The following is a 14791-nucleotide window of genomic DNA, read 5'->3' as shown; positions in this document are numbered from 1 at the left end:
TCAGTTAAGACTCACAGCACTATCAACAATCATGAACAATGTTGCTATCGTGCAATGCCTGTGCAAGAAGATTTTTTTTAAAGTGAGGAAAGGCTGTGCACTGAGTCAATCCCACTCACTAAGCAACAGCAGCCATAAACCGAAAAGAAGAACAAGTCAACATCATCGGAAACCATTAAGCCGCAGGTTTTATGTCAGAGTTATTCCAGTTACCTGAGTAACAAAGGCTAGGAGTCCTTCACTCCCAATGGTTTAACTGCACGATCGGGTATTCAGTCCGATTATTTCTATGTCCCCGCGCATGATACAACCTTAAGCCTTAAAAAAAAATACACATTTATTGGATGGCCGTTGACTCTCAAGAGTTCCTCCGCCGTTTGATGGGATTTGTTTTTCATGCCTCAGGGTGTCCAATAAACACCCTCCTCACCAAGCAAGCTTGGTGGGGTTGCCGGTTTAGATGCCGACGGCCCGACCATGCAACAGGTTGTACTGGGTTACATGTTACCAGCAGTACACGAAAGTGACCTGACATAACATACATACATACATACATACATACATACAAGAAGAAGAAAAGAAAATGTGCACAGTTGTGGAAATTAGCTGCCCAACAGATGTTAACATAAAGCTGAAGATCAGTGAAAAAGAGAACACATATGCTGAACTATTGAGAAATCTGCAGTCACTCTATCCAGATTACAAGTTCAGGTTCATACCTGTAATTATTGGGGCCCTGGGATATGTAACACATTGCCTAAATTCCAATCTTGAGAAATTAGGTTTCTCAAAACCAGAAAGGAGAAAGCTAATTCGAAGACTACAGATTCAGTCCATCACTGGAACTGTAAAAATCTGTAAAACTTTCCAGAAGTTTATCATTTAAGTATATATGAGCATGTCTAGATATGCAACTATATGCATGAGAATACATACATACATACAACAAAAATACCCTGTTGTTGATGTTGAAATTCCAATGAAGGAATTTCAACATCAACCGATTCTTTCTCTATTAGCAAGAAATCTTGAAATAAAACTGAACAATGACATATATACATGCATGCATGCATACATACATACATACATACATATATACATACATACATACATGCATACATACATGCATACATACACACATACACACATACATACATACATACATACACACATACATACATACATACACACGCACACACACACACACACACATACATACATACATACAGGAAGATAGTCTCTCTGAACATTTGTTCATTTTGACATTAAATCCAATATCATTCTTGCTATAAAAAACAAGTGGCTACATGCTAAGATCTGCAACTGCAAGAAATATTGATGTAACCCATAATTTCTTTGTGGATGACCTCAAGATTTATGCAAAAAAATGTTAACAATGCCAAAAAACAACTGGAATCAATAACAACATTTTCAGCTGACATAAGAATGGAATTTGGCCTGAAGAAATATTCTTATTTAATTGTTGAATGGGGAAAATCAGTCTCCTGGATACAAAACCTGTGCATCAATGGTCTCACCTTCTCCTGTCCCATGCAAAGAATGCTACAAGTACCTTGGCATTGATGAAAATATATCATACCAAGGTACTGTGAATAAAAATAGAGTGACTCAAGAATATTGCACCAGACTAAGAAAAATATAGCAGATCGAACTCTCTTCTTACAACTAAACAATATCCCATAATGCATTTGTAATGCCAATGATGATTCTAACATTTGGGATACTTGACTGGTAAAAGAAATCCACTTCATAGACATTAAAACCCACAAGATTCTAACATCAAATGGAAATCAATGTAAAACTAGTGATATTGACAAGCTCTAACCAAGAAGCAATTAAGGAGGTTTGTGCAGACAAGCTTTGCATACACATACATACATATATGTGTATACATATACATATACTTTTCCTCTAAACTAACATGTTTTAACATCAGTTTCATCAATACATGGATAGCCAAGTCTTCTCCAGGACTTTGTGCTACCAACCATCTGAATCCTTTATCATTTCCTCTCTGAGGTTTGACATCATGAGATTAGTTTTCATCATTTCATTGATATCTTCATGATGTGCTACATCATGTATTTTTAGATCTTCCAAGTACAAAGAGAAAAATGTAAAAATATTAAGTAAATGAAATTTTTAAAAATATGAAAATACCTTGATTTGTTATACGTATAGCAGATTACTGCCAATCTGAGGACTTTCTGTCACCAATCATCTTCATGACAGTACTACAAAAATGTATCAAGTAATGTAGATATGGTCTTTCTCTCTTCTTCTCTTTCTGTTTGTCTGTCAGACAGTTGTCTCTCTCTCTCCATTGCTCCTAGCTATGCATATTAAAGGATTTGAAACTCTGTTGCTGTATTTGAACTATTTTTTTCTGCTTGTATGTTGTAATGTATATTTTATTCCTTCATTTATAGTTTTTTCACATTGTGGAAATTATAAAAAGTCATACTGCAAGGGGATTGAAATTCCATTTGCCTAGGGTGCAAGTAAATCCAAGAGCTAACCTTGCTTATAATATAGCTAAAACTCAGCAAAATTATTCACGTACCTGTGAAAACAGCAAGTAAAATATTTTCATTGTATTTTAAGCCGTATTTTTATGATATTCTTTATATTTTTTGTTTCATACTATTTATTGAAGTACTGGTTTTGATCCCTATACTCGCCATACAGTCATAAACTTACTTAGCTCTTCAACACTCAAAGGATTTGGCCTAGTTTTTAATCAATCTTCTATCCAAAGAATCTCGTCTACTCAAACAGAAAGTGATGCAAGAAAGTAAGTATTGAATGATAAGATTGTAAACTTGAGAGTGATAGTAGTTTCTTACACATGTACAAAGCTGCAGATTTTAGTGCATTGTAGGGAAAAGTTGATCAAACCATCTCCAGTTTTCAACAGGAATTTATTGATCAAACCCAGAAAAGTGAAAATCACAGTTGATTTGTGTGAAATGTAAATTTATAAGGTAGTAGAACATAATGAAATACTCCACATATTTTGGTTAGTCTGCTGTTGATTCTGTCACACTACTGCATTAAAAAGACTTATTAATAGCTTAAAATTTGTAATATTTAAGAAATTAGAAAGTAGGAGAGAGGAACTCTCGTATTGAGAGGATTTATATTTTGAATAATAAGAGCATAATTAAAGACCAATTTTTTCTTTTTAAGCAACTAGATATATAATTGACTTAAACAGTCTCCAATTACTATTGCATATTTTATCAATTCTAGAGAAGTTCAACAAAGATTTAACTTTGGTAAGACTGGCACTCACAAACTATCAACAAACTCATAAACTGGAACTCACAAACTATATCTTAATGTGAATACCATTGATAACAAATTTCAGGTTAGAATAAAAAAAAAAATCTGGTGATTGGAGAAAGTAAAACACATAGGCAGATCATGTAAAAGCATATCAGGTGACATCAAAATAGTAGAATTTAACAGAAAATGGCCTGCATAAAAGAAAAGTTGTATTATTTGTTGACAGTTGTTGCCCCGTCTAACTGTTGTGTACCTTAATCAAATCAAACCCAAAACTAATGTGCCTTTTATTAAATGCACCATCATTAATGCAGCCATTGTAAAAGCTTTCAGATTCCTTTATAGAAGTCATTGGGTCAGAAAGACGATTCTTGACACTAATGGTTATCCAGAAATGGAAGCAAATGACTTTGTTAAGAAAATCACATTACTTGATGCTATTCACCTAATCACAAAATTGTTGAACAGTCATAAGACTTCCACAATCATCAAGTGTTTAAAGAAAGCAGCTGGTTTTACAGCTGTAGATGTGCCACCTACTGAAGAAGGTGTTACAATTTCTTCCACTATATTGCATTGACTGCTTTGTGTTGCTTTCTTCACTTTTACCAGAGAAGTTTAGTTCATGTGATGTAAAAGTGTTAAGCTCCATCATAAATATGTCTTCTAAACTAAAATAACATTCTACCTGCATAAACTGCAAAAAATCTTTTTAATAGTTATTTATTAAAAGAAATTATTACAGATCAATTATTTATCATCATCATCATTGTTTAACGTCTGTCTTCCATGCATGCATGGGTAGGATGGTTGAAAGGAGCCAGCCAGGTAGAAAACTACCCTAGGCGACTGTATCTGTTTTGGCAGGGTTTTTACAGTTGGATGTTCTTCCTAACACCAATCACTCTGCAGAGTGGACTCAGTGCTTTTTATGTGGCACTAGTACAGGTGAAGTTAGTTTTGGCATGATTTTTACAGCTGGACACCCTTCCAAATGCCACCCACTTTACAGTCAATCTGTGATGATTTTACAATGCCTTAAACAAATAAATTATTATTTCCTGTTGCTTCAAACTACAATTTTTACAGATTTAAAACAAAATAACACAAAATATATTTTGTGTTACAATATATTGTATTCTTGTTTTATCATGTAATCCATACAATTGCAACATAAACACAATATCTTACTACTGAAAATGCACTGAAATCTTGGAATTTATAATTTATTTTGTGAATTGTTTATTGCATACTTCAGTTAATTGTATACTTTAGTTAGTTGCATTCGAATTTCAGTCACCAAGACTATGTAATTTAGTGGAATCACCTGTATTATCTTTTGAGAAGTGAGAAATAAATGCAAATTGCAAAAGTATCCTTTTTAGATGGCAAGCACAAAACCATTTGTAAAATGTAAAATAAGATTGATAATGTTCATGTCTTGCTCTTGTGTTTTTCATTTCTGATAATAGGTTTGATTACTGGGTTGTAGGCAATTACTTGTAAGCAAGGACAACACTTTAAAATATAAAGTATGAAATAAAATTTGAATTCATGTTTAACTACATTGTTTGTGTGTTCAACATTTCTCTCCTGCCTCTTGCACATATTCATTAATTTAAGAGAAAAAGATGGACAAGAAAGAAAATGACTTACACTAACAGGACTGTAAATATTCTAGTTATTTAATTTCTCTTTCAGAATATTGTGGATCACTGCTCCCATATTTTGTTTAACAACCATGTTTGCTATCCTTCTGGGAGTTATTGCCTTTTCTTTCTTTCAAACCATTGGTTGTGATCCATTAGAAAGCAAAATAATAACAAACCCTAACCAAGTAAGTCTGATATTTTCTATATAATTAAAGATTTTTAATATAGAAGTAATGCCAATAATTTTTTGTGGGGAGGTGGGAGTTTATAGTTAATTTAACTCTGGCATTTGACTAGTACTTCTCTTATCAAACTTGGTACAATAAAATGCTTAAGCTTCAAAAAGCAAATGTTTCCACTGAGTGGGATCCATTCCATGACACAATCCAAGAGCTGGGGAAGTGTGAGTATCCCTACTTACACCTATGCAGACATAGTTGGCCTCATACATGAATGGTGGAATTTCTACCCTCCATCCAAATCTATAGTACCAGAGCGATGAAATTTTATTGAGGAGACACTGACTATATCTAGTTAGAACCTTGTAGAGGAGATACTAACTATATTAAGCTTCCTTATTACTATTTTTTAGTAAAAAGTACTTTCTACATTATTTAAAAAAAGGGGAAAAACAAATTTTCCAGACACTTAATGCATAAAATTAGAAAAGCTGATTTTAAAAAGGCATATATATAGAAAAAAGTGAAAGGGGTACAGTGAAATTGCCATGAGGAGTGGAATATCCAATGTTTCAGATGTAATCCTTCGTCAACTGGTAGAGAAAAAGAGAAGCTGTTGTCAGAAGCTTCACAGCTCCCAGCTCCACACAACCAGGAACCTTTAAATGTTCCCACTAACGATGTAACACATGTCCCTACAACAACAATATTACCACCATCAAGGGGCCCAAGAAGCAATATCACATAACACACCACTTCTGTTGCACTTTGGCAAATCTCATATATTGCATCACATGCAAACTCTGCAGTGCTCTTTACATTGGAGAAACAGGGCAATGCTTTGTGGATCGCTTTTGTGAACACATCAGAAGCATAATGCTACGTATGCCAGGCCAACCTGTCGCCAGCCACTTCAACTCTGTGAATCATTCTTTTGCAGATTTATCAGTGTGTGGCATGGCCTTGCACCATGGACACCACTTCTCTCGGAAACGAAAGGACCAATGTCTCATATTTGATCTTGGTACTATGTCTCGACAGGTGTGAATGAACCTTTTCCTTTCAACCTTTCACCTCCTCTTAATTCTCTTTTACCTTTTTTAATCCTCCTTCCACCTTCTCTCTGCAACACTCCTGTATTTACTTACCTCCGCTCTCTCCATCACTCTTTTCCTTCTCCTTTCTGTGCACCCTCTCCTATAACTTCTGTTTCATGTTAGTAGCCTGTGTTATTCTGCATCCATTATCAGTTGCAGCCAGTTTTTTCAAATGGAGAGGATAAACTCTGTTTTTCATCAGCTTCTCTTTTTCTCTACCAGCTGACGAAGGATTACATCTGAAACGTTGGATATTCCACTCCTCACGGCAGTTTCACTGTATCCCTTTTACTTTTTTCTATATTTTTTCAAGTCTTGCTGATGCAGAGCTACACAAGATTCCTTGTAGTCTGCCTATATTTTTATATATATAATAATAATAATAATAATAATAATAATTATTGTTCATTGACAAAACTATAACATCTTCATGTCATCATTTTTTCTTTGCTAAATAGTATTAGATGGTTGCAAGTCCTTACTGAACAGTTTTATTCCAGAGATTTTCTTCTCCTAGATGGATTATCTTTATTACATCTGGTCACAGTTCATGTTTCACTAACATATAGCATTGCTGTTTGTACACATGCTTCACACAATCTATCTTTCATTCTGAGGGAGAAGACTATGTTACCAATACAGGTAATAGCTCTCTGAATTTTCTCCAGCCAGTTCTTATCCTAATGACTGCTAAATAGTTCACCTTGGTAACTGAAACTATCTACTGGGCATTTGAAGCAATTCATTTCCTGCGTGTTCTTAGTGTTTACTGTTCTTGCATTTCATTTTCAACATCATCTTCCATTTCCATAAAGGGTAGTCCACAATGTAAGACATATTGTGCACACAACATTCACCCAATATGCTTCTATCTTTGATCTGTTTCCATTGCAAGGCTCGATTAAATCAAATATATTATCTGATTAGATCTAAGTTTTGCAATGTATTTTTTTTTGCAAAGCTCTTCTAATATGATAAGGATCTGTATCTGGATTTTTGTGATTTGAATATTCAATAAAACAGGATAAACAACAATATACCATCATATCATCTTGCAATAATAGATAATAAAGAGAAAAAGTAATTTAAAATAGGTAGACATGAACATTTTAAATATTCTTTTCCAATGATTTCTTTGTAGGTTATGCCACTTTTTGTGCTCAAACTTTTTCAAAACATGTCTGGTGTCACAGGTCTCTTTATAGCTTCTGTCCTCAGTGCTTCCTTGAGGTAAGTTTGCAGTATATTATATATTACACGTAAAATTGATTTCTTTCAAGAACACTAGGTCAACTGTTGAAGATGAGTATATACTTGATTGAATCTACTCAGTATATTTGGATCTTTTATTAATCCAGATAGAATGAGACACAAAGTGTACTTTAGTAGAATTTTGCAAGAATGAGGACAAAACTAAATATTTTTATGCAAGTTGTCCTGTGTTCTTACATTAATATATTTTTTAGTATAGCTTTCCTTAAAGTGGTAGATGTTTTGGATCACTAGTCTTATTTCCTGTATACTTATTTGGTTATTCAAAGACCTATTCAAAAATATAGTGAATTAGAAAAATAGACAATATTTTTCTTATCTATGAACTGTTGGTGTTAACTGTTACATTGTGCAGACCAGTCAATCCCCTGGCTGGAAAGGTGCTGATTGTGAACATGGTTGAATTAATTGTTATTTCTAATATCAAAGTGTCTGATGTGGAGGCTTGTTTCTTTCCGCTGGTTGAACATCAAGTTAGAATTGCCAACATTAAGTGCTGATTGGACGCCTGTCACTTTGCCAGGCTATTATTATTTCTTTATCAGGCCTTTCTTTGTTGGGTCATCAATTGTGGCACTTGAGTGTTTGGGTCATTGTTGGTTGGAATTAGTTAGCAGCATGTTGTCCCATAACAAACCAAACGTGAATTTTGGTGAAATACATTTTATTATAAGGGAAAGTTGCTGACCCATCAGGAATCACTGCTGAGATGCTTAAAATGTCTGGTGGAGTGAAACATGACCTGGCTACTCATATAGTTAATCAGGTTGTCCATGAGGGTATCATTATAGCCAACTGCTACAAAGGCAAAGGTAAAGTCCAAGACAGAAATAATTACAGAGGCATCAAATTGCTGGACCAAGTGATGAAAGTTGTAAAAAGAATCATAGCTCAGTTAATTAGGAAGTTATTTAGTATAAATGAGATGCAGTTTGGATTTGGGCTATGGAGAAGCACTGCTGATACTATCTTCCTGGTGAGCCAACTGCAGCAAAAATACTTGGCCAAAAATAAACCTCTGTTTCTAACTTTTGTTGATATGGAGAAAGCCTTTGACAAGGTCACCCACTCCCTTATCTGGTGGGAAATGCAGAAGCTTTGAATAGATGGGTGGTTGGTGAGAGCTGTACAAGCCATGTACAGGGATGCTATCAGTCAGGTGAAAATCACCAATGAGTATAACAAGGAGTTTAGTGTACAAATAGGAATCCACCAGGGTTTGGTCCTTAACCCTCTCTTATTTATCATGATCATTCAAGCTATAACTGAAGAATTTAAGACTGGCTACCCTTGGGAGCTCCTCTATAGTGATGACCTTGTTCTTATTGCTGAATCACTACCAGAAATCGAGGAGAAATTTCAGGTATGGAAGCATGGACTGGAATCAAAGTGCCTTAGAGTTAATTTTGCAAAGGCCAAAGTATTGATAAGTAGGAAAGCAGACAATTCACAGGTCCCTTCAGGAAGATGGCCTTGCTTGATATGTAGAAAAAGTACTGGCAGAAACTCCATACAGTGTACTCAGTGCAAACTATGAATACTTAAGGGTTGCAGTGGTATCACTGGATGACTAATGGAGAAAATAATCTTTACATGTAGCAGGTGTGCAGGTACATTAAACACCATTAATGTACAAAAAATAGACTCCCTCATATGTCAGGGAGGATCCCTAGAAGTAGCAGACAGTTTCTGTTACTTAGGTGACCAAGTTAGTAATGGGGGAGGTTGTACCGAAAGCATTAGTACTAGAATAAGAATAGGCTGGATAAAGTTCAGAGAGCTACTACCTCTGTTAGTAATGAAGGTCCTGTCCCTCAGAGTGAAAGGCAGATTGTATGATGCCTGAGTACAGACAGCAATGCTACATGGCAGTGAGACATGGGCTGTGACTACTGAGGACATGCAAAAACTTGAAAGAAATGAAGCCAGTATGCTTCACTGGATGGGTAATGTCAGTGTGCATATACGACAGAGTGTAAGTGATTTGAGAGAAAAAACAGGGTATATGTAGCATCAGATGTAGTGTGCTGGTATGGCCATGTAATGCATATGAATGAGGACAGTTGCATCAAGAGGTGTTGATCTCTAATTGTAGTGGGAATATGTGGAAGGGGTAGACCCAGGAAGATGTGGGACAAAGTGGTAAGAAAGGATCTATGGACGTTGGGACTCAGAGGGAATGATGAGAGACTGAGACTCCTGGCAGTATGCTGTGCTTGAGAAGACCAATCAAGCTACGTAAAAGCATATTTGTCCTTGCATATAGGCATGTCACCTGCATCCCTCTCCAGCTGAGCATTCCTAATCTTGCTGGCTTGTAGGTACTGGTGCCACATAAAAAGCTCCTGTACCAGTGCCATGTAAACACACCTGTGCTGGTGCCATGTAAAAAACACCCAATACACTCTGTAAAGTGGTTGGCATTAGGAAGGGCATCTAGCCAAAGAAACCATGTCAAAATGGACATGAAACCGGGGCAGTTCTTCAGCTGGCCAGCTCCTATCAAACTGCCCGATCCATATCAGCATGGAAAATGGACATTAAATGATGATGACGCTGATGATGATGACATTAAACATAAAAGTAGTTACCAATAGTGTATTCTAGAAGGCTAGACTCAAATGCAGCTGTAATTAAATTATGGATAAAAAAGATCAGTTTGATGTGAGAGGTAGGAATAGCATTTGCTCATCCAAACTGAAGAATGTTTGTTACTCCAGGCTGGCCCATGCTAGTAGGGGGCCAAGAGCACCATCCGAGTGTTATCATTGCCAGAGCAGCCGAGTGGCTTCCATGCCGGTAGCACGTAAAAGGGCACCATTTGAGCGTGATCGTTACCAACGTCGCCTTACTGGCACTTATGCTGGTGGCATGTGTAAAAGATTCAAGCGAGGTCATTGCCAGTACCGCCTGACTGGCCCCGTGCCGGTGGCACATAAAAAGCACCCACTACACTCTCGAAGTGGTTGGCGTTAGGAAGGGCATCCAGTTGTAGAAACTCTGCCAGATCAAGTTTGGAGCGTGGTGCAGCCATCTGGTTTGCCAGCCCTCAGTTAAAATCGTCCAACCCATGCTAGCATGAAAAACAGACGTTAAATGATGATGATGAGGAGGAGGAGGAAAGCTTGATGTTGTAAAGGCTGGTTGCTTATGCTTTGAAGGGCCACTCTCTCTTGTTGATTCTGGCAGGCTTTCACTTTTATAACTATAAAATTGCTGGAACCTCTAAAACCTCATAGAATGTTTTACTATATGGTATATTTCTGGCTAATAATCAGGACATATCACCTGATATGAGTATGGTCTTATACTAGTAACTGAAACTGTGAGGTTTCAATTCTAGGTCTTGCTACAATGTTGTCATTTCTGTTTCAGACACACTGACTGCCCCAGTCTGACACAAAAGTTAAAAAAGCACTCTATGCTTATACCTCCAACCATAAACCATAATGGCTTGAAGATTGCTTGCTTCTTGAACATGAATGTGTCTTTCAGGACCTGGAGGATCTTTCCCAACACTGAACCCAGAAGAAGTGGGCTATGTTCAAGAAATTAGCAATCCATAGCCAAGAGAATCATTCTCTCAAGATGTCGAGAACATTCTCAGGATATCGAGAACATCATCAGGACAGTTTGACAGCTTAGCAGGTTGATGAGAGCTATTGGCAAGCAGGTCAAGCTGGTGAAATTCACTCTTTGATGTGTAGTGCATTAGGACATCAGGTACAAGTCCTACATAATGAAGAGAGGATAGTTGATGTTTGACAAGAGTCAGAAAACCATATAATTGTGTGGGCCTCAACTTCTGAGTTGTTCTTGGGTGGGTGACCAGCTGGTGGCCTAATTCTGCCAGTGATATGTTGGGCTGCTCTCATGGGCATGATGCGTGATATGGGTGAGTACCAATAGCTTTTGGCATGCATAAAGGAAGTCATCTGAATAGAGTCTTATTTAGGTAAATGGTCTACTTCTTTGATTATCTAATTGAATGTGTGTGCAATTTTTGTGGGAGTATATTTTTTTCCCTGTATTTTTTTTTGTTTAGAAATGTCCAGTGTACAATACACACGCTTTGTGTGGTAAGGCTTCAACCAGTTATTACTGATCAGCACATGATCAGCCAAGAGACTAAATATATTATAATAAAAACCACATGTCATGTGAAATACAGATACCCAGGGATTCCTGGTCGAAATATTAATTTATTTCGTCATATTTCAAGCTAATAAAAACGAGATAGTTTGTCAACTTCTTTGAATGCAGTTCACAAACTGTCTTGTTTTTACCATTTGAAAAATTGACAAAATAAATTAATATTTCGACCAGGAAACCTGTATTTCACATGACATGTGGTGTTTAATTATAAAATGCATGCATGCATGCAGTTATGTATGTATGTATGTATGTATGTATGTATGTATGTATGTATGTATGTATGTATGTATGTATGTATGTATGTATGCATGCATGTATGTGCATGTGTGTGTATGTATGTATGTGTGTGTGTATGTGTGTGTGTGTATGTATGTGTGTATGTATGTATGAATGAATGCACTTTAATGCATACAAAACTGAGAAAAGCATCATCATTAGAGTAATATATCATCACGCCTCTTTATGCATGTTGAAACAAAATATGTGAAAGAAATATATCATTTGAATCACTGTTAATTGTACCATTTAAAAATAAGGAGAAAAATCTGTGATACTGAATAGAGTGATGGGTATGCGTTAGTGGCTGGGAGAAGTGAAATGAGAGAGAGGAGAAAGATGAAAATGGGTTAAAGAAAGGAAATAGAAGAGGAAAACGAGAAATAGAAAAGAAAGCCGTAATTCATATTTTTAATGAATTATAAAATAATACACCATTAAAGTTTAACTATTATGTAAATGTTATATAAATAATCATTATATTCGCTCTAAAAAATATTATCAAACTTAGAGTGATCTCCCTTGTCCCATGCATCATGACATTTGCACTACTCGTCTATTCCTATAAATTTTTACAAAGCTATAATACTTTTACACTCATATTTTACGCTTTTATATCACTAAATTCTAATTCAAATTATTATGTTATTCTTGTTCCTCAGACAACCCGTCCATCGTTAAGAAAAGAGGGAAAAGTAGAAGTACTATGTTTATTGAATGGTGATCAACTTTAGAAAGCTAAAGTTGATCACCATTCAATAAACAAAGTACTTCTACTTTTCCCTCTTTTCTTTTCTCTCTCATACATTTTCTTTTCTCGTCTTTGCTCCTCTCTCTCCATTTCCCTAATAAATCCCTCTCCAATACTACCACATGTATCAAGCTGTCTTTCATTTCTAACAAGCATAACAACTAGCAACCCATCAAATCAGTGACGGAGCTAGAAATAGCAGACAAATTTCTTGCTTTAAGAAAATGAAAGGATACAGGGTAAAAGAAAAACAAAACAAAACCATCTATGAAAATATATTAAACAACAAAATGCAGATGGTCACAGCCAGAATGTCTTTAATAACAGGATCTCTTCCATCTGATGATGTTCAATCAACTGAATTATCTGTACTGGAATTAATATGTGAATGGGTGAAAATTCCATGTGGCCTTAACATAAATCTCAGGCACAGAATTAGTCTCAACATGTGATAAGGTTCGACGTTTTGAGCAATAAAATCCATGTAGCAGGTTTCTGTACAGTTACTGTCTACCCTATTTCAGGACTAACATCAACTCTAGGCTATAAAAAAAAATGATATTTGTCCAAAATACTGCACAATGACAGCAAATCCAGGTTGCAACACTAAAAAATCTAGTCATACTGTAATGCTGTATCATCATCATTATTTAACGTCCATTGCCCCTGCTGGCATAGGTTGGAGGGTTTGACCAGGGCTGGAAAGCTGGAAGGCTGCACCAGACTCCAGTCTGATTTGGCATGGTTTCTACAGCTGGATGCCCTTCCTAATACCAACTACTCCGAGAGTGTAATGGGTGCTTTTACAAGCCACCAGCACAGGTGCCATTTGCGTGACACCAGTATCTGTCACAACTGCAATGTTACTTGGCTTGATGGGTCTTCTTCTCAAGCATGACATAATGCCAAAGGTCTCAGCCATTTGTCATTGTCTCTGTGAGGCTCAAAACTCAAAAGGTGCTTTTCACTTGCTACCGGCATTGGCCACTTTGCCTCCATAAGGCTCAACACTGAAAAGGTGCCTTTCACTCGAATTGACACGTCTTCCCAAGCACAGCATATTGCCAAAGGTCTTGGTCACTAGTCATTACCTCCATTTGTAGATTGTGCTTCACCACCTTGTTCCATATCTTCCTGGGTCTACCTCCACCATAGGTTTCCTCCACACCTAGAGATTGGCACTTCTTCACGCAGCTGTCCTAGTCCATATGCATCACATGACCATACCAGCACAGCATTTCTCTTGCATACAACATCTGATGCATCTTATGTCTAACTTTGTATTCACCACCCACTTTTCACCATGCTGATGCCTCTTGTGCCTAACTTTTCTCTCAAGATGCTTAAACTCTGTCGAACATGCACATTGACATCGCACATCCAGTGAAGCATACTGGCTTCATTTCTTTTAAGCTTATGCATGTCCTTGGCTGTCATATCCTATGTTCCACTGCTGTGTAGCACAGCTGTTCACACAGAGGCATCATACAATCTGCCTTTCACTCTGAAGGAGAGGTCCTTTGTTTCTAGCAGAGGTAGGAGCTTTCTGAACTTTGCCCAGCCTATACTTATTCTCACAGGTACACTCTCACAGCATCCACCTCCACTACTAACTTGGTTACCTAGATAATGGAAGCCATCTACTACCTCTAGCATACCACACTGGCAGTTGATGGAGTCTATTTTCTGTACATTTTCTGTGTTTATTGCACCTGTGCATCTTCCATACTCAAAAGCTATTTTCCCTGTTAAGCTTCCTCTGATATTGCTGCACCTTTTATGTGTCCATAGCTTACACACCTTCTATCAGATATATATATACAGAGGCGCAATGGCCTAGTGGTTAGGGCAGCGGACTCGCGGTCGCAGGATCGCGGTTTCGATTCTCAGACCGGGCGTTGTGTGTGTTTATTGAGCGAAAACACCTAAAAGCTCTACGAGGCTCCGGCAGGGGGTGGTGATCCCTGCTGTACTCTTTCACCACAATGGTGGTGCCCCAGCATGGCCACAGCTCAAGAGCTGAAACTGGAAAAACAAAACAAAACAAAACAAAACATACATACATACATAATATAATTGTGGTATGGGAAAAGTACCACC

General features: G+C 36.9%; 1 protein-coding gene across 3 annotated transcripts in view; it reads left to right on the top strand.

Moving 5' to 3' along the window:
- The window catches only part of LOC115222205 (sodium-dependent multivitamin transporter-like), a 135643-nt gene that overhangs the window by 58483 nt on the left and 62369 nt on the right, over positions 1-14791 (top strand). For all 3 annotated transcript variants that reach the window (XM_029792356.2, XM_036511324.1, XM_029792357.2), the window contains 3 exons: positions 2678-2815; positions 5011-5146; positions 7379-7467. In XM_029792356.2, coding sequence (XP_029648216.1) covers positions 2678-2815; positions 5011-5146; positions 7379-7467 — 363 coding nt within the window. The remainder of the gene's footprint in view (positions 1-2677; positions 2816-5010; positions 5147-7378; positions 7468-14791) is intronic.

Source organism: Octopus sinensis, linkage group LG19 (genome assembly GCF_006345805.1).
Source record: "Octopus sinensis linkage group LG19, ASM634580v1, whole genome shotgun sequence".
NCBI classification, from domain to species: domain Eukaryota; kingdom Metazoa; phylum Mollusca; class Cephalopoda; order Octopoda; family Octopodidae; genus Octopus; species Octopus sinensis.
Note: the sequence above shows the minus strand (reverse complement) of the source record. Positions and strands in the feature narration are given on the sequence as shown.